Raw genomic sequence first — 27,819 nt, 5'->3', positions numbered from 1 at the left:
TCTCTGGTGGTTCTCACCTACTGCTCTTGTTTTCTATCAACATGTTGGTTTGAGGTCTTGGAGGCCAAAACATAACTAAGATGTTGAAACATAAAGACAGACTCACGCTTTGTTAATCTTTTGGACCCTTCTCTCTGTCTCTCTGTCCAGGAGCGTATGGAGTGGTGCTTAAGTGCAGACATAAGGTAGGACATCATTTCTCATTTCTGTAGGTCTAACTGTCATTTGTATAAAAATATTTATGCATTACTGTTATACGAAGTTTTAGTGGTGCAGTATATTTTGAAACTTAAATATAGCGAATTGAACTAGAACTGCAATGATCAGATGATTAATCAACTGTAAAAAAAAAAATCGGCAATTGTGTTGACAATCGATTAATCATTTATTTCATTTTTCATGTGAAAATCTCAAATATGTGTCAATTCCAGCTTCTTGTGTATGAGGATTTACTGCTTGTTTTTATGTGAAATACTTGTTATGGTTTTGTATTGTTGGGTGGATGATGAGGAATTTAAGGGCATTAGTTTATTCTTTGGGAAGTTGTCATCGGCATTTTGCACTACTTTAAGTTTCAAAACCAAATGATCAATCAATGAATCAAGAAAATAATTTGCAGAATCACTCCTACATGAAACAAAACTTGGAAGAGGGTGTGTCATTGGTAATATAAAAAATGCAATGACAACATAGAAATTTGCATCAACTAACTAGCAATATATAAAGTCTCTCTGTGCTGAGGTATCTGACAACCTTTTTCCTTCCCTTCCTTCACTAGCAGATTTTAATCAATTGTAAATGTCACTGACAATGGTAATTTCTACGCACAAGCTGGGAAACACTGTCTACAATACAGTGATGTCACCAGTTGCTTGTCGTGTGCAAACTCATAAACTTCAGTCACGTGGTACTGATCTATGCTGTCTCACACGGTTTAATTGTGTTACACTGTTTGCATGAATCTGAATGTTCTCCAAGAGAAACTGGTTTATAATGTGGGCTCCAATGTTGGCACATCAAAAGAGTATTTAAATTTATGCCATTAATGTGCTTGGTATGCATGAAAGCAAAGCCTGCTGGTGTGACTCATCCAGCGATGCCTCACATACGTGACTGCATGGTTCCCACCGCATGTGTTGCTGCTGTCTTCCTCTACTTGCTGTTTCTCTGCGGCGTATTCATCAAGCAAAGGCAGAATTTTCAACCTGTGGAGCTGCAAGTTCTGAAGTTGAAGTTGCAATTTTGGAATCCAAAAGGCTTCCCCATCTTTCATTTTAGATGGTTTGATGATGTGAGTATTTGTTGAAACACTTTGCCAGTTGTCACAGTTTTCCGTTTCTGCAAAGAGAACAATAGCTTAATTTACTGAAAGGGCTTCAGGCCATGCAGGTCAGATCATGTGACAGTACTTTTCACTGGAAAGCAAGACATGACTGGTTGTGCTTACATACTGTAATATGCCAATTTTAACAGATTGAATATTTGATTTGACTTATGTTCAAAGGGTAGCTCAAATTTCAAATACAAAGAATGACAGAAATATGAGGTGGTAGCAACAAAACCCCAAAGTGTATTGAATTTAGCAAAGATGCTTATGACTTCAACTAGTCTGTCATTTCATATTGATAATGACACATAGTCACACTTTAGATATTGTTCAACTTGGCAGAATTATGAAAACATTGTAATTCTAATTATTCTAACTCTTATCTCCATAGTTATCTACTTACTTATCACCTCTACTATCTACATTTACCTGCACAATTAATTAAAAAATGTGCTAGATACTTGTTTATATTACTGTTTACATTCCTGAATCTTAGAGAACAGATCAAAAATACACAGTTTTGGACATTGTGGTAGTTTGGCTGAAACTATTTATGATAATGTGTTAAGTGCATCTTTCCAAAATTCTCTGATCTTTGGGCAGTCCCATAAACAGTGAACCAATGTGCCCTTTTCATTGCATTTGACACATTGGCTATTGCATTATTGGCATCAAAATGGTGTAATAGGTACAGAGTTACATAAGCATGTATGACCCGTTTGCCCTGCAAGAGTCTAAATTTGGTGTTAATAGTTTGAACCTGGGCTTTACTTGGCGTACTTGCTCCTACTCATCTTTTGTTATCTCTGTATCCAAGTCACTACACCAAGCAACTCTCCTATTCTCTGAGAACTCCTCTGATTTAGTTTAGTTTAGTTAAGGTAATTGATTAAAGTCACTTGATCATGACTGCTGGAGTGATGTGCTATAATTTCCAACATGAAAAGAGGTGGACATAGAAGTGAGTGATTTTGTACTTTTGATTGACAATATAATTCCTAAGCTGCAGGTATTTAGAAGGAATATTATGTTTATTCCTCAGAATGTTACAAGTATGTCATTATAGTAGATTTTGTTGGGGCCTATGTCAACTCATATTTTGGATCCATGATCATGCGTTCCTGGCATAAATCTCCTGTACCCCATAGAGGTGTAAAAGAAGATATCTGTAGATTTATATCTTAATGATTTTGTACTCTGAATCAGATTCTCTGTGATAAAAGGGTTTTGTGTTTTCTTCAGTCAGTGATAATGCAGTTGTTGGACTATATCAATTTTCGCCCAAGGTATAGAAGTTCAGTCCAAAAACCAATACGCTGCTGCTCTTATTTGGGCTGCCTGGTAATACCAGGAAAGATTGGGATACTCATCTTGATAATATCAATGTGTCCAATCAGAGATAAAGGAAGTAGCATTTATCTTTTGATTGAATCCATTATAATGATTGGGTTGTATTTCATCAGAATCAGATCTTCTACTTCAGGCGTAACTTTTATTCCAAAGTGTTAAAAACTTTCACGGTAATTTTGGAAATCTGTGTGAACAGCTAGATTGAGTGTCTCAGATTTAAGAAAGAGATTGTTTTATTTTGAACTATCCACCTTGTAGCCTGAAAATACATCAAAGTCCTTAATCAGTTTTAGGAGACCAAAATAGAACAATATCATCAGCATAAAGGGTGAGATTATTTTCAATGCCTCCAATTAAATTTTAATTAAAAGTTCAGACTGTCACAGCAAGTGTTTCAATTGCAAGTAGCTAATTGTAATGTAATTAAAGGGAATCCTTGACTTGTACCTCTTGATAATGCACATGGTTCAGATATTGTGCTATTGGTCAATACTTCAGCAGGTGCTGCGCTTTACGTAATTTTTATCCACCTACAAAAATTCTTCCCAAACCCACAAGGAGATGATATTTCAAAAAGATAGGGCCATTCCACCCTGTCAAAAGCCCTTTGAGCATCCAGGGACACAATGGCCATATGGGATGCCCCATGCCTATGTGTAAAATATGAATCAGTGTCCTAATATTATAGAAAGCTTGTCTGCTCTTCACAAAACCATTCTGATCAAGTCCTACCAGGGAAGGCAAGTGGTTTTCAAGTCTTAAAGCCAGCCGTCAGTTTTGTGTCTGAATTAAGCAATGATATGGACCTATAGGAGTCAGTTGTAGAGAAGAGTTTACCTGGTAAGAGTATAACTATTATTAGTGCATTCTGCAGGTTTGGGAGAAGTCAACCCTTTTCAAATATTTCACTAACCATTCCCAACAACAGTGGCAGCAGTTTCTCTTATACGGCTATGGGGATCTCATCAGGGCCTGCTGGACCTTTCATGCTAGTCGGGGCTCCAGAAAGCTCCCATGGTTGTACTGGGGCATATAAATTAGCTTGTTCTCCCTCAGACAAAGATCCATACATTTTGTCTGAGTCACAGAGACGCTCTGACTTATATAAGTTATTGTAACATTTTTTAAATAATAAAGTTATATTTCCAGATTCAGTTAGAATTTTGTTTATTGCCATCTCATCTTGAAAGGCAATCAGTTGATTTTTTTTCTAGAATCAAATTTGCTTATGACAGCATTTTTCTAATTGGCTTTTGACATGATGTCCTTCTCATGATGAGTGATGGGTATTTTTTTAAAGAGCAGGAAAATTATGTTTAGAACACAAATGAGGACATCTACACCTAACGCTAAAACATCTTTAAATCCATCGATAGTGAATTAAACATGAAAACCGATCAGACATGAATGGGGTTAATGGAAGATTACTGCACCTATTATTAGCACCTCATTAATAAAGTGACGTTAAGAGTTTAATCTGAATGGAAGGTGGCTTATCAACAATCACACTTCCTTTTTCATAAAGTAGTAAAGTACAATAAATGAAATAGAGCAGATAATCGAGGTGAAAATTAATCCGTATCATTATTTTTAATTAAATGCATGTTTATTCCCCTGTTTAGTGTATTTCACCACCGGTATGACCAACAAACATTTTATACTTAATGTTTAGAACACATGATAAATACATATTAGTTAGATAAATAAAAAAACTGTAAGAAGTCAGGCACCTTTTTGCTCCAGATAACCCAGCTTGCTGGTGGTGAACGTGATTCTCAGATATGCAATACTATAATTTATTGTATATAGATAAAATGATATTCAAAAACCATAGCATGTGGCATTTTAAGACAGTTATTTGCAGATCTGAATGAAGGACAGACAGAGAAGGCTTGTGCACTGATTTAAGACAGAACAGTGACAATATGCAAGTTGGAAATTGTAATTAAAGATAATTTTAGGTTCCCATTATTGGATGGAAACTGAGGAGTCTCAGATAGAAAGAAAATAGACATTTCCACATTTAGAACTGCTGAACATGTAATATTACATGAAGTAAAGAAAAACAGTAAAATTCTGTCAATCAGTCAAGCAAATTACACTAAAATTTGTTATTGTGTTTTCCATAATAAGCTTGTGATAATAATGTAATGTAATAACTACAAATGCTATGTAAACCTCTGTATTGTTACACTACTCAAAAAAATGTTTTCCTTACATAGATAATTGTTGCTTTTGCATCTTTACTGTGCTTTACTATCTCATTTTTGGCTGATTTCCAGTTCTGAAGTCTTTTTACAATATCAGTATTAAATGTAAATTGAAATACAGTTTAAATGATGTTCCGAAAAAACGTAGTTCACAAGACCTACTTTCAGTCCCAAGCAGTGTCTACAATGAAATTCGGCAGACAGTAATAGTCTAAAGATTTAGACTGTGCTTTAACATTTTCATGAACTCAGATCCTCACTCATACCAGTTATTGTGGCTTATCAGTACAAGGATGACGTTCAAAGGCGTTGTAAGGAAAGTAACCTGAAGCTACAAAAGTAGAGGGGATAAAAATAGGATTTAGGACAATAATAATGATTTGTCACTCTGTGTTAAAAAGTTCAACATTTTAAAAGACGCCTTGCGCAGGCAATGAATCTTATTCTGCAGATAGACCCACACTGTATCTCTTCACTTATTTTTAGATTTTACTTATACTTAAAATATAATTCTCACTTGTTGAAACACTAAACAGAAATTGAGCCACATTAGCCACAGTGAGCTACATTAATTAAAATGTTCTGTAGTGAAGATTTGTCTGTGTGGATAAAGCACCATGCTCTGCTTTGTCCTGCAAAGAATTACATATTTTTAGTCTAATTTCATATTATTTCTATCAGCACATTTATGAACACAATATATTTGTGAAAAACACCTCACTCCACACGTAGAGTGAGAGAGGACGACTGTGGGAGGAGTGACAGTCGCAGCAGAGCCAACAAGAGAGGAGAGCGTAAGAGATGGAAAGACATTTTTTAAATGTTTAGCTCTGCTGCTATCCTAATGCGTTTCTTCAAGAGGATTAACAGTGAGAAATAGCTCACCTATTTCATCTTTGAGCTACATTGTATGAAAGATGAAGAGGAAAATAAATGAGGCTGGGGTCAAGCCAGTGCAAATTTGTGTTTTTGAATTTAAAATGGGTTGATTCGTTATGGAGTGTGCTTTGCCCCGTGGTCCCTTTTCCTCTTCGTGCCATTTGTGCATGTTTCATGTCAGGTCCTACATTTTGTCCCTTGACCAAGATATTCTCTCAACTCCACACATCATGAAAATTTTACATGAGCCATAAATTATAAACATTGAGTGAAATTCAAAAAATGCAAATGCTTGCATTCTGGAGCCATGAACAAAATGGCATAAGTAAGCAGAACATGATGGTTGCAACCCAACAGTGGCAGATAAAAGCAAAACGCAGAATGCAGAATGCAACCAACTGTAAATGTGGAAATTTGTTGTTACATTTCCCACAACTTGTCTTCCAAACATGTCTGTTATGTGGTGCTCTGATTAGCTTAAGGTTAGCTGAAGATAAAGGTTGCATTTGTTTGAGTTGTTTCTCTATATTTGGAAAGGAACATATACATATATAATTATATATAAATTACATGGCATGCTGATTGTTATTTGTGTGCAATAGCGAACATAGGTTATTTTTAGTGAGAGAGACAGAGCCGGAGAGACAGAATACTCTGGTTAGGAATTAAGACTTCTGTTCTGTGTCATTAAAGCACCAGGAGATGCATTATATTGATCAAGGACTATGCGCGCATTAAAATCATAATCATTAATCATTAGAAATTTGACAAAGTGTCTTTGAATATATGTGCATGTACCATGATTTGTTTTTAAATTCTTCAAACATCTTAATCTCCTTTTGATTTTATTGCACCATGAATTTGGTTTCCAGCATATATCCTCGTCAAATGAATTTAAATACCAGCTAAGTGGTAATGTTAAACTGAGTATCTAAGTAAGTTACTAAGAAGTGAGATGTGACATGTTTCCCACTGATAAAACAGCATAGGGGAATCATTTTCACATGCAGAGGCACGGCGAGACTCAGACCATGGCAATAAAAGCTTTTTAGCTTTGCTGCAAGAGAGCAGTTATTTTTACTTTTCTCAGCTGGAAGCAGGGCAAAAGAGAAAAGGGTGGCAGAGAGAGAGAGAGAGAAGCTGTGTGTGAGTGTGTGCATGTGTGATGGAGAGGAGGAGATGCAGAGGGAGGTTTTAGATATGGAGACTATGCTGATGGTAAATGGGTCACCCTGTTAAGAGTCTACAGCCAGTATATGGCTGAGGGAATCACAGAGACTCTGAGCGCCGGGCTAAAACCCAACCAGGTGACTCAGAAGAGACTCTAACTGTACTATGAACAAATGAAATGCATTTTAAATGCATGCTCCTGTATAAATAATGTATACTTTACAGTGCAGTATGTGTGTGATGGAACATTTAATTAGCCGAGCGAATGTGTGCTTGCGTTTGTGCAATGTTCTGCCACTTTATGGAAGTGTTGTATTAGCGTATGTGGGTGTGTGTATGGAGGCTTATGTGTTATCTTGAATTTGTGTTTTGAGAGAGACAATAGCACAACCTACACGCTAGCAGCATTTCCTGGTACAGTATCTATATGTTATATTAGTGCTGAAGGGACAAGTAATTGCCGGTAGTTGATCAACAGAAAATTCATTAGTGAGGTTATGTTTATTGATAAATTGTTTCAGCAGTTTAACAAGTAAAAACAATAAACTGCTTTTGGATTCTCACATGCGATTTTGCTTGATTTTCTCTGTTTCAAATCTTTGTAAGCAGAATACCTTGGTGGATTTTGACTGTTTTTATCATGTATCTATCTCTGAATATAAGTAAAAAGGTCAGTGGTGTGGTTAGAAGAAGGCAATATGGATTAACTCCTCTATTATGGTTTGTGCCATTTTATATCACAATATTAATAAACATCGTGATGTATCTTCTGGAAAAATAAGTCGACCGAGTAGAAATTCTTTTGCCAAATTGAGAAACTGTAAATGGATGAATTAACCAGATGAAAAAGTTTTTTTCCCAATCCACTGAATTAAATTAATCGTCCACTCGTGGTTCCCACTTCACTTGCAAGATATCACCCCCACATGAGTCAGTGATGACGATATTGGGATTTTCTTCTGTTTTTCATTGAGTTTTCTGTTAGCTGAAGTTGACTTCATGTAGGTGGGGCGTGAAACCTCACAAGTGAAACTTCACTGTGTGCGCGTGTTTACAACAGATAATGCAAAATGCTTGAGAGTACCAGAACGAACATGTGTTGATGTTTGTTTGGGGTTTGTGTGTGTGTGTGTTATTTTCCACACTGTGTGCAAAGGTTTAGATTCTTTATTTTGAATGGTCTTGCTTTTAGATAGTAGGAACTCCTCTTTACAATATATGTTATTTTGTATGAAGAGTTTGCTGGAAAAAAGAAGTCTATACATGGAAACCAGACTGTCAAGTGAAAGGACAGAAAAAGACAGACATCCCTCCGAGCAGCAGTTAAATAAGAATATAAGAAATCACCAGTCATTGGTGTACGAAACTGGAAGCTCCATGCAGAACAGAACCCTGTTTCAGTGTTAAGTGCATAACAATTACAAGACTATGACAAGCTGGAATTAACAGATGTGTTGTTTTAGCAAAACTATTCTTAAAATTTCAAAATACAAATAGAAGCTTTGTTCAGTACATCACAGAATATCAGCTGAACATACTACGAACTGAAAAATCACAATTTAGAGATTATGTTTCTGCTTCTGCTGGTCAGGGACAGTGAAGGTAGACATTCAACCAGGGAGAATGAGGGGTACGACATGCAACAAAGGTTTCTGGCTGGAACTGAACCGGCATGGTTGCAACTCTGTAGTTATGTGGCATACAGTGTAACCACTAAAACACCAAAGGGCTAATCACAGTTTACACCTAATCAACCAAACCAGTAAGTAGACTACCCCAAATATGTAGAACTCAACTGCAGCACTGGTAACAGGTGATTTCGAACTTTTGAACAGCAGCATTTTATCAATACACCAAGTTAATATATACACACATGTATAGATGTGTGCATACACATGCATACATGTGCATACTAATATACAGTGACATGCATACATACATAAAGGGAAAAGGTTACAGAAAGACAACCATAAAGACTTACACAAAGGGAAACACAAAGACAAATAAATAAGATAAATGAATGGGCCAAGAGACAACAAAAAAAAAAATAAAAAGAAATGAAGGGTTTTGAGGGGGAGAATGGGCATGATTAAAATACAAGAGCATGAGTAAAAGAAAGGGCAAAAACCATTTGCTATTTCATAATCACATAAAAAGATGCCGTGGAAGGAAAAGGGGGAAAAAAAGATCAGTCCTGTTGTGTCCCATTAATGGGGCACATTAATAAAGAATTCCCACCTTTCCCATTTAACATAATCACAATGACTTCTATTAAACAGACATGTATTGATGTCTAAAGATAAGAGGGTGACTGAACAGTTTCAGCAACATCACCACATCTGTGGCTTAGTACGTTTATTATCGCATGGTATGCTAAAAAAAAAAAAAAATGAATGTCCTGAGGAAAAAAAATGAAAGATTCAAGCTTTACTCTTTTGTGGAATGTGACAATCAGGACCCGCTCATGTCATCAGCAGGGAATTAGCAAGCTTGAGGCTATTTTTAGGTGTGCTGACTTAACAGTGGCTCAAAAGGTAAATCAGTGGAGGTCAGATACTCCATGCATGAACACTAGCACCATCAGCACATTGTAAAGAGTTGCCACATAGCTTGAAATGCCATATGTGCTGTATGGATGTTGGTGTGTGTGTGTGTTTTGGTTTTTTTTTCTGTGTGGTAAACACTGTAAATCTCCCTTGGAAACTGTAACTTTACTCTCAGGATTAAGTGCTGTTGTAAATCCATGTAGTGTAATCTCATTTGTCTGTCAAGTGAAAGTCTCTAAACACACGGCGTTGTTTTTAAAAGGCATGTGAAGTCAAACAATCGGCTTGTGTGAGCAAGAGCACTGCCAGCGACGTTGCAGATCCTCACCGCGTGGCCTCTCCTCGGCACTGAGGCTGACTCTGTTGTCTGACCGTCCGTAAACAAAAGGACAATAGAGGAACATGAGAGCCGCTGGGGACAGAGGGCCTGTATGTTGTAATTCCCTCTGGACCCGTGCTGTCACCCGCTCTCCCCTCAGGGTCAACATTAAGATTGAAGACATGGTTCTCCATTTAATCATGGATGTGAGCGTGCAATGTCACGGCAGCAAATGTATCCACATTTTCACAATTTACTGGAAAAAATGAAATTACTTTTTGAGAAGTATGTTTGTGGAGGATACTCTTTATGACACACCTCATGTTGAGGGACGTCTGACAGCCTTGGTTCCAGCAGTAACTTTACCTCAGGCTAAAGCAATAAAGTAATTACTGCTGGTGGTGTAAGGATAGAGCAGCACGGATAAGAAACGTTTAGGCTACACTCAATATTAGAAGCATGTATAATTTGCTGCTGTTGTCGGCAAAATATGCCAGACATTACATGTACTGTGAAAAGGCTCGTGTTGGTACCTACATGCCCGCGGGAAAAGCTTCACTCGTCGTGAAAAAAACTTCAGTCTCCCTCCTCATTTGTCACAGTCTATATATGCAGCCTTTGAATGTTTGCTCTGTTCATTAAAAAGGCCATAAACATGGAATAATCTTACCTTAAACCACATATGTTTACATTTCCATTAAACGCAGTCCACTGGGGTCTTCAAAACCCATCATAAATCTCATTTTCAGTTATGCGAAGCCCAAGGTATGGCCAGATATTTCTTTATATGCTCCACTGAAAAGGGTGGTGAATGCTTGATTTCTAACTGGTTGTAGGCATTGAATTTTGGCCCGTTATCTGACTCCAACATGCATGTAGCCAGTATAATAAATTCGACAAAGGCTGATAAAGTAAATATGAAGATGTGTGATTATCTTGTGGGTGTTCTGTTTGCAAATAAATACAAAAAAACCCGAAAAAGCGAATGTCTTTTGAACCCCAAAATAGTTTCCCCAAACTGTATCTTTTCATGAATGTGCTGTATGCAGGGTTACACTAGATGATCAGAAATAAAACATGCCCTTTAATTGTCTTACAGTATAACTTTGCAGTTTATATTTGATGTATAAACCGTAGTGTTCCAGCTGCAGCACAGCCTTTGAAGCTACAGTAAATCTCAGAATCGGCAGCCACACCAGCCTTTAAAATTCAGCAAGGTCAATCAAGCAACCTGCAAGAAGCTGAAGAAGACCTAAGGTGCATATTAAGTATAGCAAGGATGTGTTGTTTTTTGTGTGAGGGTGCCCTGTGGTAAAATAATTGGAATGAGAGCCCCAGCCTGGCTCTCGTGTTGGCACTGCCAGCAACTTTGGCTCACATTTTTTTCATTTTCATGTTAAGAGTGGGATGGAAAGTAATTTAAAAATCCTCTCTGTTTCTCAATACATGTCTGGTTCTTACTACTGCTCACATCTTAATGTTCTATGCATGTTTGCATCTATCAATCTCACAGAGTGGCCGAGTCCTTTGTTTAACTCAGTAAGTTGTTTCCTTTAATCTCAACACACCTCACGTCCTCATATCTTCGCAGGAAACCAATGAGCTGGTGGCCATTAAGAAGTTCAAAGACAGCGAAGGTGAGTGAAGGAGCCAGGGAGGGAGGGAAGGAGGGAAAGAGTAAGGGCCGAACAGCTGCATCATTTCTCTCTCTTTAATTTCTGTGCAGAAAATGAGGAGGTCAAGGAGACGACCCTTCGGGAGCTGAAGATGCTTCGGACGCTGAAGCAGGACAACATCGTCGAGCTAAAGGAGGCTTTTCGCAGGAGGGGGAAACTCTACCTTGTCTTTGAATATGTTGAGAGGGTCAGCTTAATGACACTATTATTATTATTTCTCTGTGTGCGCACACTATGCCCGCATTAATTCATACATTGCATATCTCCATTGTGCTCTATCTAGACTCTAAGTTTCAGGATGTTGAGACGGCTCAGTTGAGCATAAAAAAAGCATCACCATGGCAACATATGAACTATGCTGTTGGTGAATAATGGTATTCCCCACTGTGTTGCCAGGGTATCCAGCCAAGTGTTTATTTCATGACAGGTTTTATTTTCATACTGTACTCCAGTCATTTTAGCACAGTGTCCCCTCTCGCACCCCAGTCAGGGTTTGAAAAACAAAAAAAAAAAGGCCAGGGAGAGGAATCCCCACAGCAGGAATGATAGATGATACTTAAAAAAGAGTCAGGATCTTATCTTAACACACACTTTCACCAAACCAGCCAGTCAATCTGCAGCTACACAGCCTTGCTCTTTCTTCAGGAGACTTTGTTTGTGGTTTGCAGAACATGCTGGAGCTCTTAGAGGAACTGCCCAACGGCGCACCACCTGATAAAGTCCGCAGCTACATCTACCAGCTCATCAAAGCTATCAACTGGTGTCACAAGAATGAGATAGTACACAGAGGTGAGGAGTTGATCTTTATATCTTTATGTATGACTCCGCTGAAAGCATATGCATGTCTCAAAATCATGTTTTTTACTCAAAACAAAAATCTGCCAATGATTCTTCTTGAAGTGATCCTCCTTACTCAAATATTGCTACTTGAAATTGAATTCACTGTAAATGCAGGTACATATAATAGTAATTTCTAAAATTCGGGCTACAGCTCCACATCACTGTATGAAGAAAAAGAGTCAACACATTAATAATTTGTTATGAAATGTGGTTTTGTTACTGAAACTTACACTAACCACATCCACATACTGCACATCATGCCAAAGATATAGATGTAAGTCATGTTGTTATGCTATGTTTCATAGCTAGGACATGACAGAATAGTGATGCAGCTGAAACATGTAGCTAACAGCCTGCTGTCGGCGTCTCTCTTCCAGATATCAAGCCGGAGAACCTGCTCATCAGCTCCGAGGACGTTCTCAAACTCTGTGACTTTGGTGAGTCTTTAGTCTTCTCCTTACTGTCACATTGAGATGTTGAGATTTACTACACATGTCCATTGCTTTAAAACCATGCAGTCGCTGCACATTTGCCTCGTCAAATAAATGTAATTGCTTGGAAAATCAAGGTGTTTGTTAACAGACTGAATGGGCTTTTAGTGGAGATTTATTAGACGTTCGGCGGTACGTCCAGTTTCGTCGTAATGCTGTCGAACTATCTGTGACTTTTGCAGCTATATCCGTTAATACATTTTGCCCAGTTTGGTTTGTTGGGCTCACTTGACTGTGAAAAATCTCACCATTAATTTGTCACAGTGTAAGCTGAGTATCAGAGGGATCAATTCTGCCACTGGGAAGCAGCCAACCAGCACTATCAAAAGTACCCTGGTGGTTGTTGTCACAATGAATCTGCCAAAGGTATATTTCAAGAAAGTCAGGTTAATGTTGGGCACCTGTAAAATTCTAATAAATTGTAATGATAGTACAGGGTTTTGTCATTTTACAGTTTCCCAGGTGTGTATTCTACATTTGGATGAATCTTTGCAAAATCACACGGTCAATTAGCTTTGCATAATCGTCTAATGGAACCCTACTGAGTCAGCTGGGGTGAGATTTGTTTGTTATTCACTGTTGGAGCTGGCATTCTGTTTATTGTGATTTTTCATGCTCAAAATTGACTCTCTGAACACCAGTTATCTAAAGCATGGTCTCAGCCCGCCTGCAGGGACATAACTAATTAGAGTTTGGTCACGTGAGATGATGCCCATGTTGTTACTGTAGCTGTCCAAATGATTTGAGTGCTGATTGTACTTTATTCTCACAAATTAGCTATTTATATCTTTATGCGAAGGACTCTGAATTGCATATTACACATATTGCAGATAACTGGCCTATGTGATTTATTCACTTCCATGTCATCCTGGCTCAGGTTTTGCTCGTAACCTGTCTGAGGGAACAGATGCCAACTACACTGAGTATGTGGCTACAAGGTGGTACCGCTCACCTGAGCTGCTGCTGGGGTGAGTCTGTGTGTGTGTGTGTGTGTGTGTGTGTGTGTGTGTGTGTGTGTGGACCTCATTCTGTTGGCTCATTCTCTCCATTTATTTTCCATTCTCAGAGCAGCAGGAGGGTGTTTTTTTTTAGAAGATTGTATCAGATGGGGACACACTAATCTATCATTTTCTCTCCCAATACATCATCATCATGCAGATACAGATCCAATACCACTGCTCTCATTTACCCAAATTCAAATCTGCCATGAATGAGGGAAGTAAGTTTTATAATAATAGAAACAGTAAATAAAGTGATCCACCTGTGTGCCTCTCATTACAAGCTGAGACCAAAGTTTCCAAAGAACCTAAATGTGTCAGACTGAATCTTCCCAGGCAGGTGTGTGTGTGTGTGTGTGTGTGTGTGTGTGTGTAGGACAGCTGGAGTATTTTGTATGTGGAGTTTGCATGTTCTCCCCGTGTCTTCCTGGGTTTCCTCCAGTACAAAGACATGCAGGTTAGGTGAAATGGCACATGCCCATAGCTGTGAAGGTGAGCGTGAGTGGTTGTCTCTGTGTCAGCCCCAATAATTGACAGGTGGGCTGTCGGGGGTGCACCTCGCCTCTCAATCGGCTCCAGCTCCCTGCAACCCTCAAGGAGAAGCAGGTGTATATAATGATACTGCTCTGGCATAGCAGATCAGTGCCTCCCTAGTGTGAGACAGTGTAAGCTGTGTAACTCATCAAATAGGCTGCATATAGACAGATATATGAGGGAATTACAGGAAGTCCCCAGAGAAACAAGCAGCAGAAGTTACTCCAATAAGAATATGCAAAGAATAACTGCTCTGCTCTGGGTTGTCATTCTTTGGTCATCTCACCTCCAGTACAGCTTTACATTAGCTGTCCAGTCACATCTAACATATTGCCACTGTCTTGTGAAATCATGTGTTTCAGCTTCAACACAGCCTGTTTTTAGATAATCCAATGGCTTCTTAATTGTCTATTTTTCGTGAGAAAAGGGGAATTTATAACAGGAACACTAAATCCTTCAGTTTATCTGAAGAATTAAAATTCACCAAATTTGGAGATACACGATAGATAGAATTTAGGGCTACAATCAATAATTGGTTTCATTCTGGGTTAATCTTCTTAAATAATCTGCTTATTTCCTCAATTAGCTGATAACCATTTAATTGATTTTGTGGAAATTAAGCCCGTGTTAACAAAACACATGGGTTAAATGAAGTATTTATCTTTGTGGGAAATGTTACCCTCTATAGTATTATATTTTTGGCATTTTCTGTTCTTTGTTAAGTGTTATATCATTTTTGCATGTGTTATTGTGCATACCAATAAACCATTTTTTGTTCACCTTTTTCATGCACATCGCTTTAACATATCACTGAGAAACAGCTTTACTCATGAGGCGATGACCTGCTCCAACATTATGACACAAACTGTCGTGTACACACGCTATCCTGAGATCAAACGTCTGTTTTGCAGTCGTTTTGGTTGCATATGTTGTTTTTGATGCTTTTGCTGCACTGAATGTCCGTTCTAGCTCGGAGACAGCCGAGCGCCATGTAGCCTAACTGCTGTAGCCTGATTTAGTAAATGCCCTGGAACATTTATTGAGACAGCGTTTGAATGCCGCCCACTCAAATACTCTCTCCCTCCAACACCACCGCTCTGCTTCTCTGCTGCCAGATCTGTCGCCATTTCTTACCAGACTCCTCAGCTCAAAAATGACCATCTTCTTCTCCATCAGAAACACAGCATCCATCTTTTTATTTTACTGAACCACCGCTAATAACATCACCCCCGTCACCATCATTCTCATAATCACCTCCTCTCTGTTTCAGCCCTATCATCCTCATTCGACGTTCTTCAGATAAATACAACTTGTCTTTCACTCTCCTTCCATCCCAGGGCTCCCTATGGAAAGGCAGTGGACATGTGGTCGGTGGGGTGTATTCTCGGGGAGCTGAGTGACGGACAGCCCTTGTTTCCAGGGGAAAGTGAGATTGATCAGGTTGGTGAGATGATGATAAAATGAGTTTGACAGAAAAAGAGTCGACAACAAATGTAATAAATGATTCACTGTTCGAAGTCATTTGTCAAATAAAAATGGCAAATGTTTATAGATTTGCAGCTTTTCATTTATCTCATATCTAATTAAGTAAGTGGATGTCTGTGAGTTTTTCAAGACAAAATAAATGCTTCCCTTGTGCCTGATGTAGAGCCAATTTGGACTTGAAATGTTTTTTTTTTTCTAATGTGATAAAATAGACATTTTAAAGGCAGTGTTTAATTTTGTTGTGAGTCAGTGTGAGACAAAAATCACGGTTACGGTTTTTTGGACTCAACTCCCGGACAAGACAGATGTGCTTGTCTTTTGCGCACTGGTTGTTTGGATAAAATAAGCAATTGGAAGAAGACATGTTGTACTCTTGGAGCTGGCGATTGGCATTTGTGCATATTTTTTGACATTTTACAGATTAAACAAGTCCTGTCAAATTTATTTACATATAGTCCAAAATCACAAGTTTATCCCAGAGGGTCCCAAGAGAAAACAACACAGTAAAACTGTCTCAATAAATACAAACATAATATAATATAAATAATCGTTAGTTTTAGCCCCAGCCCCAAGCCATCATAACTTAATGAATTTATATATATATATATATATATATATATATATATATATATTTTATATTAAAAAGTATTATCCAACATGTCATAGCAAAACATTTTTTCATATTAACAATGGATCAGATATTTCTTTGTGTGTGACAGGGGTCACCAGTGACAGCCCATTTATCAGCTGACCTTTAACCTTTAAGTTTACTGAAAACTTTATCTTTCTGCTCATTGTTTTGGTTTTTATGCCCACAAATGTACTGTTTTGGTTCACTCTTATTTGCAGCGAGAATGAGCAAAAGTGATTTTTTTGTTTAAAACTCATTGTGAATGAGAAAAATCAATAATCGCAAGTTTAAACAAAAAGAAAAATGGACAAAATTACAGTTAATCAGAATTTCTTTGACAGTGACAACAGCAATATTGAAAGAGTTGACAAAATAATATAATTCACATGCCCAGTTGTCATGTAAATGTACTGCAGATGCTCATATTCACCTTAATGAGCACTCTAGGGACTGAAACTTTGTTCTTGACCTTTGAAACTGCAGTTGACAAAACAGTCTCACTTGTTTTGCTGTTTCCAACTTTAGTGCTCAATATTTGTGTAATATTATAATACAATATACGAAATTTTTTAAATGCTCGTAGATATTATATGATGTTCAGGGAGCATTTTACACACTGTAGTTGTGATAAATCAAATTAAACAAACACTGATATAGAACCCTGTAGGTGAGTGAGTGTAGTTAAGTCCTCTGTAGCACTATTAACTACGATGCTGCTTCGTTTTATCTCCAGCTTTTCACCATTCAGAAGGTTTTGGGGCCACTTCCTGCAGAACAGATGAAACTCTTCTACAACAACCCTCGCTTTCATGGAATCAGGGTAGGAAATGTTTCTCTTTTATCCTTTTTACAGTCACTTTCATTTTCTCTTCTTTCTCCTCCTCCTCCTCCTCCTCTCTGTTTTTACCTTCTTTCCTTCTCTCTCCAGTTCTGTCTCCTTCTCTCTCTCTCTCTCTCTCTCTCTCTCCCTCTCCCTCCTTCTCGCTCCTGTGGCAGTGTTCCCAGCACCATGACTGAGTGGATTGCTATGACTCATGAGATAGGTGGTTGGTGTTCAGTTTAGCAGCAAGAGAAAATGTCCCAGAAGGCCGTACAAGACTTTGTGTGTGTGTGTGTGTAAGTGTGTGTGTGTGTGTGTGTGTATGTGTGTGTGTGTTTTGTCGATTGTTTAGTGCGATCCAGTGATTGATTTTTGTGTGATTTGAACTGAGAGCTACTTTTTTTAAAACTTTTTTTTGTTACAGAAAGATCTACTGTATGTTTGAATTCCTAATAGTAATTTTTGATGCTCAAAAACATTCTGTTTGGATACAAATTTGATCCTGTGTTTGTTTGTGTGTGTGTGTGTGTGTCTGTGTGTCTTTGTGTGTGTGTCTGCGTGTCTTTGTGTGTGCCAGTTTCCCTCAGTTACTCATCCTCAGACTTTGGAGAGAAGGTACCAAGGCATCTTGAGTGGTTTGATGCTGGATCTGATGAAGGTAAAATACCAAAACATGCTTTAAATATTATGGAATTTACACAGACATGATGTGTTATCCATCCTTAATCTATCCATCAATACACTCCTCGTAACATAATAACTAATACATGCTAAAATACATTTCCTCCACATGTATGTCATGCTTTCCCATCAGAACCTGTTGCTGCTGAACCCTACTGAGCGTTATCTGACAGAGCAGTGTTTGAACCATCCGGCCTTCCAGCCTCTGAGGCAGGCGGAGAGGGAGCGGCCTCCTCCTGCATCTCCCAACCCACCGCGCTCCTCCAAGAGGAAAACACATCATCACGGAGAGAACACAGTTCCTACAAGGTTAGACTTCTCCCTTTTATTTCTAATTTCTTTCACAGCTTCTACCTGCAGTCATCTTATAATGAATGAAACACTAGAGCTGGATGATAGATGAGATGATGGATAGAATCATGGCATATACCCTGTGTGATATTGATTATATTGTAATGTGGTCATTTTTTCCTAGATCATTTCTTTTATTGTACTAATCAAAATTACTTTTGGACGATGCTTGATTAAAAAAAGTAGCTGACAGTTTTTGTTCTGACAGAATTAAATTGAGGTTAACATGTTAAAGCAATTTGCTAAAATGGCTCTAATCATTGCTTCTTGACACAAGCATTGTTTCCTGCAAGAAGACATCCTAACCGAGGATCGATTTCTTGCAATTTAAGAGAGTGGATTTTTTTTTTGAGAGACTGTTTGAACAGTTCTTAGATCAAGCAGTAGTAGGATTATTGGAATAAGAACTGAGGGAGTATGATTTCAGTGGGAATCAGTCTGAGATTTGTGCAACATTCGCAAAGGTTTCCATCCAAAAAGATTAGACTTTGAGATGCAGCCTAATATAATAAGTGTGTTGACAAAGCTATCTGCCCCTGCAGGAGTCACACTAAGAGCACGAGCCGTCGCTCCAACAGCAAAGAATGTTCCAGCCTCCCTCGCCATGGCGACCTCCATCACCTCGGCAACAAGAGTTTCCTCAATGGTAACAAACCGGCTCCGTCCAGTCTAAGTCCCACGCTCCACCCAAAGGGCCAGTATATGTCTCAGACCCTCAATCGTTCTGCCTCATCCAACAAGGACCTGGCTAACAACAACCTACCGCACCTCCTCAGCCCCAAAGAAGCCAAAGGCAAGACTGAGTTTGATTTCAGCTTGGGACCTTCCCCAAAGCTATCAGACCAGGGGCACGGGGCGAAGTACAGCCACAGCAAACCCAGCTCCTCTCGCTCTCAGCAGCAGCAGCAGCAGCAGCAGCAGCAGGTCAGCCGCCACACCTTCCTGGAAGGCAAGACCAATACACTGCAGTCCGGAGGGGAGAAACAACATGGCCGGCATTCCCACAGTATGGCCGACTCTGCCCACGGATCCATGTCCTCCTCTTCTAAGAGTTCAGCCTCGTATCTCAGCTTGTCCAAGAGCCACAGCGCGCTGAGCGATGCCAAATCTGTAGGGAACCTCAGCGATGGTCGGCTTCACCCAGATGACCCAAACTCCAACACGACAGCAGGGGTGGGACCCAGTGCCCGCTTCTTCCCTGCCAGCTGTTTAGACCTCAACGCCCCTTCAGGTCCCCCGGGGCCGCCTGGCAGCCCCTCTGCTCGACACAGCGATCGATCCGGGCACAGCCCCGCATCTCGTAGCAGCGGCAATGTCCGCATGGAGAGCAGCACACTGGACTCCTCATCCAGACACAAATCCAGACATAAATCTTTAGCACCAGGTAGGTTTAAGAGTTAGAAGGAATATATAGGATATATATGATTTTGGACTTTTGGTTGAACAAAACAGGAAATCTCAAGGTGCTGTTCTGTGCTGGACTCTGCTAACTGTTCATTGGTAGTTTCTACACTTCTTATAGATAAGATAATAGAATAACTGATCATTAAAATAATAATTTCTTAAAGCTCTAATGGCTTTGATCTTTTTGCCCTTCCCCTGCCTTCGTCTGCAGAGGAGGCCGGTGCTCCGGAGCTGTTGGACCCAGGAGGAGCAGGGATGCCCTCCACTCACACTTTGCCTTCCCCACATGAGTCTTATCACTACGGCCTGGGCTATACCTCCCCCTTCTCCTCTCAGCAACGGCCTCAGCGCCACTCCATGTACGTGAGGAGGGAGCGCCACCGACCGCACGGGGTCGAGGGTGCGATGGTGGGCTTGCCTGCGCCCGGTCAGGCGATACCGACACGTGCCAGCAGCCTGCAGCTCCTCTCCCCTCAGCTACAGCACCGGACCACCCTCACTGGACACTCAGTGAGCTCTTCAAGAGAGGACTGCACCGATGACATGACGAGGGTTAGTGGCAGACAGTCCTGTGAGTGTGGTGGTAGTTAAAGGAATCATGCACCCTAAAATGCTGACCCTAACACTGTAGAGAGTGTCCATTATATGATATGGGATAAAAGGCCAAATATAAACAGAACTTGTTCTGCCACAGATACAATATAAATGTTGTGCTTTAAAAAATCACTTTATAATTTAAACATACAGTCAGTATAGATGTACACAAAGCGCAGGATCCTCTTTGCCTTTTGTTTTTTGAGTAATAAATGAGTCAGATCATTGAATTAAAAGCGAAGCAGCCGACCCTTTAAAAAGCACATGATGTACTGAAATTCACTTGTTTAAATAAATAAAATATGTTTATTTAAATGAAGAAAAAATGGGTTTTAGCCCAGTTTAAAGTACGGGTTAGGTCAAAAATTGGGCTGACAGGGTCATGCTGGGGGAATCTAGACTCATGACCTCAGTATTTCTACAGTCCTGAAATGGTGACGATGATGATGGTGGCTGCTAGTCGATCAATACCATATCAATACCGTCTTTTCTTTTCTTCCAACTGTCACCTTTGTACTCTGTCTCCGTGGTAACACGAACATCCGTGGTTAGTTGAACTTTCAGTATTCTTGTTTGTAGTTTCAAAGACAATTCATTAAATGAATTTAAAATAAAAATTATCAGAAATTACAATTAATATTTATTGATTAAAAGACAATTTCTTAAAAGCACTTTCAGCAGTGTAGCTAATGCCAAGTTTACATTGTACAATTAATATGTTACAAGTCTTGTTATGACGAAAAATCACAACACAACACATGACATATGCAAGACACATTATCATTACAATATTAATACAAAACACATGTTCCAAGAAGACATCAATGTAGCTCCGGAGCTCTCCACCAACAATTAAAACTTACACCTGAACACCACAATTTAATGCAGTTTATTGGGAATAGTTAGTGAATCTTGGAGATGACTGAAGCAGGAGACGATGAGGCAGTTTAATGAAAAATGGGTACACAAAGAAAAAAAATACCACATTTCCTGAGCCTGCACATTCAAGATATTAACCAATATAAGACTGTTGAAGGGTGAGCTCTTAAAAACATACTTTGAAAATGTGCATGTGTATGGATATTTCATGAGTTGATGTGTGTGTGCAGGGACTGTCACTGTCTCACATTATCATTGCCACTGCTTCATGCTCCTTCTCCAGTCTGCTTTGACCTACGCCTGTCCGTCTTCTCAACAGAGTGAGCAGTCCCCTAAAGACATGAGCCACCCTTGTGCCCCCATCAAAGACTCTACGAGGGACAACACTGCTGCTTTTCATACACAGCGCTCTAAAAACGAGGTCCGACCCCTTGACTTCTCCCTACGTCCAACCAATTCACCGAACACAGACAGACAGTAGCTCTTGTGCCCGCTGGTTCCCATAGCTTTTTATGTTTCTACTCAGGTCAACAGCTTCATTGCACGTTGTCGCTGGTATAAATGTAGCCTCACTGAAAAGCTCTGAGATTGTCCCGAATGTCTTGTGATGTGAGCCAGCAAAGACTGTGATCGCTAATGATAAGCAGTGAAGTGAGATAAAATCGGATTATCAATTACAAAACTGAAGATACTGAGGAACTTTGTGTGGTCCTGTGTCCATGTGTGCATTTGTGTGTTTGTCCATGTCCGTGTGATGTGTGTGTTTGTTAGGTTGGTATGTATCACGACCCTCATGGTGAGGATGGAGGTTCCTCCAAGGAGAACAGGATGATCTTCACTGAGTCCATGCCTCGGAGAGTAGGCAGCTTCTACCGTGGTAAGGAACAGGAATCACGAAACAACAAACTGAGTGTAATGCATGCATGTATTATAAGAAGCCTTGTTTCCAGTTTTTCCCCACAAGCCACTTGCAGTATTGCAGTGAAAAAAACCCTGCGGCTGAAATAGCGCTTTCTCCATAGACCACCATTGTAAAAGAGCTGTCTATAAAAAGATTGACAGGACATCTTCAGCTAGAAACATGGTCAATTATCACTCACTTATTTACTTAATTATCACTTTGTATTGTATATTTTTAAAACTAAGAATGACACCCCCACCACAATGAAGGGATGAGCACTGCTGCACATATTCAGTGGGCTGCATAACCCAGAATTTAACCTAGAAGCCAGAAACGTTTTTTGATGAATGTGCCAGGTGACCTATACTTAGACAGAATAGGTGCCAGCACGTATTATACCATCATATAATACTGTGGCTTCAGAGACAGTTCAAAGTGCTTTACATGACAATTAGACAAGATATAAAGAAATGCAAGGCAATGTAAAAAGACATATAAATAGAACAGAATAGAAGGTAAAAATAAGCACAAATGGAATAAAATAGAATAAAGCGAATAAACATGACTGAGAATCAGCCATGCTAGCACCTCTGTGAGGCTGTACCTCGGCACTACGCTGCTTTGAGCTAAATGCTAATGTTATGCTGGTGTTTAGCATGTATTATGACCATATTCACCATGTTACTCAGCATGTTTGCATGCTAACATTTGCTAATTAGCTCTAAAAACAAAGTACAGCTGAGCCAGATGGGAATGTCACTAGTTTGGCATGTCCATTTTGGGCATGAATATAATAAAGTATAACTTATTAGAATTATATTATTAATCTCATTATTAGTAGTAGTGGTAGTAGCAGTAGTGGTAATGCAGATATCAGTACCTAATTCATTGTTAGTTAAGTCAGTATAATTCATCCTCTGGGGGCCATGAGTCCAAGGGAAAAACAACCCAAAAGGAACAAATAGAAAGGTTTAAAGGATTATGTTTTTACAGTACACATGGATGACTGAGTCTGTGAAGATTCTCAGTCTTCCAGGTCATAGTTATTCCTTAGGAGTTGAGCAACTGGACTGAAACAAAGAGGAATAACATGGATGACTGGTCAAATGACGTAATGTCACATTGCGATGTTATGAGAGAGCTGCTCTGGATAAACAAGATTTACACAAAATTTGGGGATTTCTGACAGATTAATAGTAAATGTCAGGATTTAGAATCAAGGAACAAAGAGTTTCTTTCTACATTTGCTGTTTTCATTGTGTCTAACAATTATACAGTGAAAATTCTTAAATAGATGAGGTGAATGTGGTGGAAAAAACATTGCCGAATAACACTGCAATACAAAACAATGCATTAAACATCACAGATTGGTTATTTTCAAGGCAGGCTGTCCTTTTGAAATTTACCAATAAATGCTCAGTTGATATATATAAGACACGTTTAATAATTTTCTGTCCTCTTTGTTTCAGTCCCGTCCCCCAGACCAGATAACTCCTCCTCTTTCCTTGACGGGGTCGGACAGGTCAGAGGGCCGGTCGTACCTGTTGTACCTGTTGTGGACCCTGTTGCCATGGCCAACCACTCCAAACGCCAGACGGCTTTTGACTGGTAAGAATTTATTTTTTGAACTGGCCTGGCATCGTGCTGTGGGCGTTATTGCAGTGTCTTTTGTTCTCTATATGTGGTCGATTCATTGCATTATTGAGGTTTTGCCCTGGAGCGTGAGACACATGAGAAGAAGTCACGATTTAATCCTGTGCTTGTAATTACAAACATGAGTCATACAAGGTTTCCACGTTTTTTCTTGCAGGACTACAGCAGAAGCAATGGTCATGAATCCTCCAGAGCCCACCAAAGAGAAGGAAAAACAAGGCTTCTTCAGAGCCATTAAAAAGAAAAAGAAGAAGGCACCAATAGTAAGACCACTAATATCATCACCTGTTATTTCATCTAGCACACATAAAAATATGTACTGATGTGTTGTTCCACTGCATGAAGTTTGTTTTAGTGCGTAATCAATGCTGATCAAAATGATTATCTGTTGCATTTTAGAGAAGTGTTTTTTCTGTGTTTAACACTATAAAAACTACCTGTGATTTTAATGTGACTGAACATTAATATTAATCACCAACAGCATTAAAGGGTAATTCTGGTTTATTGCAACTGCTAATGGTTATATTGGATTCACCTACTTAGACATCGCTCGAATTACGTCAAGCACGAGCAGTCAGGTGATCAGACAGATTGTAAAAATGTGCCAGTTAGGTCAAATTTATCTGTCAGAGACAACTAAGGTGAAAATGACTACCCCAACATTCTGTTGTAAACATTCATAGCAATTTTCAGAAAACTGCCAAAAGACAATGTGAATCAATGCACGTTTTCAGCAATTGCTGTTATGCAAATATCAGGAGTTTGAGATAAACTATTAGACCACTACCGCTTGAGTGCCACTCAAACATCAAACAAAACGTGATGTAAATATGGTCTTACGTTCATTTCATCTATGAAAATTCATCTATGAATTCAGAGAAGGTTACAGTCTTCCCATTGGTCCACACAGATCTGATGTCACAGAACTGATTAATTTGTTAAGTCTGTTTCTATACTTTGCTTTTTCATTTAAGCCAAGTTAATGCAATATTTTGCCATCTTGAAAATGAAATACATACAGTTTTCCTTTTAGGATTAGTTTAATTTCTAATTAGGAATTACAGGAACATTTTGGAAGTACTTTTTATTTTACCTCTAAACAAAGTGGTTTAGGTAACTTAGGTGCTAAAATGTTGGCTCGTCTGCAACCTTTCTGATGATCTTACCTCTCATTTCTTTCACCATCAGACACAAGTTGTGATAAAACAGAATTATCCTTTAATGTTGATCAGAGTTTCTACCCTCTCTGTTTTTCTATCTTATTCAAACAATTCATGCTATTATTAACGTATCTTCTCTGTGTCTATTGTTAACCGGTATTCCTTTAGCTAGTGGAGGATCAGGTGCTGCAGTTATTTCGCTGTTTGCTGTCAGATATTTGTGTTGAGAGTTGTGGCTGTGCGTCTTCTGCTCCACAGACGGACATGGAGGACGGGAGGAACCCCAGCATCAAGAAAAGCCTTTTCCCCCTCTTTAGCTCTAAGAATAGCTTAAAGCACAACTCAGCTGTCAAAGTCCTACCTGTAGTCGCCTCGCCTATGGTACAACACCAGCCTCCCGCGCCCTACCCTGCCTCACCAGTAATCTAACCTCAACACTACTGCTGCATGTTAACTCTCACTGCATCCACCAGAATGACCTGGTTTGAAATCCTTTCAAGCACGTTATGATTGATCGGCTGAGAAATTTTCCAAATTGAAAGGATTTCAAATATGCTTTGAGTCTAATACCGCACGATGTTTGTGCATCCATTTTGTCTTGCTGTAAAGTGTGTCAAATGCAGTCACCTTGCATTCACATCGCATTGTGACACATCGATTTCATGCTGCAGCGTGTGCTGTTTGTGAGGCCCGCACTTCTGCTCGACAAGACAAGAACATGAACCCACACATACAAACTCAGACATTCATGGACTCCGTGCTGCGCTGTATACAGTTGTAAAATAATAAATGATTAAATGAATAGTTCAACATTGTTGGGAAATGTGCTCATTCGCTTTCTCGCCGAGAGTTAGATGATAAGGTCGATATCACTCTCTTAGTTGTGCAATAAATCTAGACAACAAACAGGAGCCTGTTTAGCTTGGCTTAGCGCACAGACTGGAAACATGGGGAAAACGGTTAGACTGGCTCTGTCCAAAAGTAACAAAATTCCACTAAAGCTCTTCTTTCCACTAATTAACTGATGAATTGAATGATATGTTTGTCACTTATCAAGCGAAATGCCAAACACTTGCCAGTTTCAACTTCTCAAGGGTGAAGTAGCTTTTTGAAGTTACGGGTTTTTTGTTTTATATCAATTTAAATTTAACATCTTTTTGTTTTGGATTGGCGATCAGACAAAACAAGCAATTTGAAGTCCTCAACTTCACCTCTGGAAAATTGTAATGGGCATTTTTCCCTATTTTCTGACATTTTATACTGTAGATTTCACCATTCGTCAAAAAATAATCAACAGATTAATAGATATGGAGAATAATCATAACTTCCACCCCTACTGTATATTATAGTTTGTGAAAATGTTCTCATGTATTTTTTTCTGTATACAGTCATCACCATCACCACCTCCTTGCGTTTTGTCTGGTGCTGCCAGAAGGGTGCATGAGCAATCACTAGGATTTGAGATCTGTTAGACATAGAGACATTTACACGAGGCCGATATCTTGGATAGCTGATAGTAATGTCCCTGTATTTTGTGTCTGAAATGTTAGGTTCCTGGTAACGGACAAGAACACCTGTCCCTCCAGAGGAGCTCTAAGTCGTCCTCCCACCACGGCAGCCGACGGAAAAACCGCGAGCGATCCCGAGACAGAGACCGGGAGCGGGAACAGAGCCGGGACCGAGACCGAGACAGAGAGAGGGAGAGAGAACGGGAGAGAGAAAGAGAGAGGGAGAGAGAGAGAGAGAGGGAAAGAGGGAGGGAGAGAGAGAGAGTCAATGACTGGCCACCAGACAAACCAGTAGACTCGCACTCTCAGGTATGTACATGCAGGAGACCTTAGCTTGCATTCGTTTAAACAGATCGTGGTTCAGAGCACAGTCCATCAGCAGCATGACCTCATCATGATGCCACGTTGTTTAACCAAAACATCATGAATATGCAAATGAAATGTAAATCTTGCTATTTAAATTCAACATTCTTTGCATATGATCTTCTATTAAAATGTGAAAGAGTTTTACTGTAGGGATCACACAAATGATAAACAGACAGATAGCTAGCTAGATAGATAGATAGATAGATAGATAGATAGATAGATAGATAGATAGATAGATAGATAGATAGACAGATAGATAGATAGATAGATAGATAGATAGATAGATAGATAGATAGATAGATAGATAGATAGATAGATAGATAGATAGATAGATCATTCTTTAAGATCATTCATCAGCTGTGTCTCTTTCCCCTCTAACAGAGTCAACCACTCAAGTCACTCCGCAGGCTCCTTCACCTCTCCCCTTCTTCCTCAAATCAAGGACAGCCTCCTCCTCCTCCTCCAGACCTGCGCTTCCAAGCCCCCCTCCCCAACCCCCCTCAGCCCTCCTCTAAGGCGGGCTACTCTGACGTTCGAGGGCACACCGAGAGCAGGGGGCACTCCGGGGTGAGCAGCACCGCCCAGGCCAAGAGCCGCAAGGCCAGCTACCCCCTCCCCGGACAGATCGAGTCCAGCTGGCACGTGTCTGCTTTACAGCGGGCGGAGGGAGCTCAGTTTACCCCCGAGCAGCTGGGCATCAAACCGGGGCAGAACGGACCCACCTTTACCCGAGCCTCTCGCACCAGGATGCCAAACCTCAACGACCTGAAGGAGACCGCGCTGTAAAACCCTCCCCCTAACCACACCACCTCCGATACGTCTCCATCCTGGAAGCACCTGCCAGACGCAGACATCATGGTACTGTAGTAAAAGTTTACATGAAAGCCTATTTCACTGGATCAAGTCCTCATTCAGAAACTTAGCTGTTTGTTGATGCTCATATCACTGAAATCTACAGAGACCAGACCTTGACAGGCCAAACACACACACCAGTGACAGTGTTGTTTAGGGACTCAGAGACAGGAAATGGCCCACTCCCTCCCGGG

The 27,819-nt window shown here is 39.7% G+C and overlaps 1 protein-coding gene across 1 annotated transcript in view; it reads left to right on the top strand.

Annotated features, from left to right (window-relative positions):
• The window catches only part of cdkl5 (cyclin dependent kinase like 5), a 38,161-nt gene extending 10,602 nt beyond the window's left edge, over positions 1-27,559 (top strand). The window contains exons 4-23 of the mRNA XM_070831819.1: positions 151-185; positions 11,393-11,438; positions 11,528-11,664; positions 12,146-12,266; positions 12,695-12,754; positions 13,686-13,776; positions 15,678-15,780; positions 17,190-17,276; positions 17,854-17,934; positions 18,091-18,266; positions 18,851-19,692; positions 19,924-20,264; positions 21,505-21,606; positions 21,957-22,062; positions 23,556-23,694; positions 23,897-24,002; positions 25,158-25,280; positions 26,450-26,565; positions 26,674-26,716; positions 27,155-27,559. Coding sequence (XP_070687920.1) covers positions 151-185; positions 11,393-11,438; positions 11,528-11,664; positions 12,146-12,266; positions 12,695-12,754; positions 13,686-13,776; positions 15,678-15,780; positions 17,190-17,276; positions 17,854-17,934; positions 18,091-18,266; positions 18,851-19,692; positions 19,924-20,264; positions 21,505-21,606; positions 21,957-22,062; positions 23,556-23,694; positions 23,897-24,002; positions 25,158-25,280; positions 26,450-26,565; positions 26,674-26,716; positions 27,155-27,559 — 3,260 coding nt within the window. The remainder of the gene's footprint in view (positions 1-150; positions 186-11,392; positions 11,439-11,527; positions 11,665-12,145; positions 12,267-12,694; positions 12,755-13,685; positions 13,777-15,677; positions 15,781-17,189; positions 17,277-17,853; positions 17,935-18,090; positions 18,267-18,850; positions 19,693-19,923; positions 20,265-21,504; positions 21,607-21,956; positions 22,063-23,555; positions 23,695-23,896; positions 24,003-25,157; positions 25,281-26,449; positions 26,566-26,673; positions 26,717-27,154) is intronic.
• The last annotated feature ends 260 nt before the right edge of the window (positions 27,560-27,819 follow it).

Source organism: Pempheris klunzingeri, chromosome 1 (assembly GCF_042242105.1).
Source record: "Pempheris klunzingeri isolate RE-2024b chromosome 1, fPemKlu1.hap1, whole genome shotgun sequence".
Classification (NCBI taxonomy): Eukaryota; Metazoa; Chordata; class Actinopteri; order Acropomatiformes; family Pempheridae; genus Pempheris; species Pempheris klunzingeri.
The sequence above is the reverse complement of the archived record's forward strand: the minus strand, read 5'-3'. Positions and strand labels throughout refer to the sequence as shown.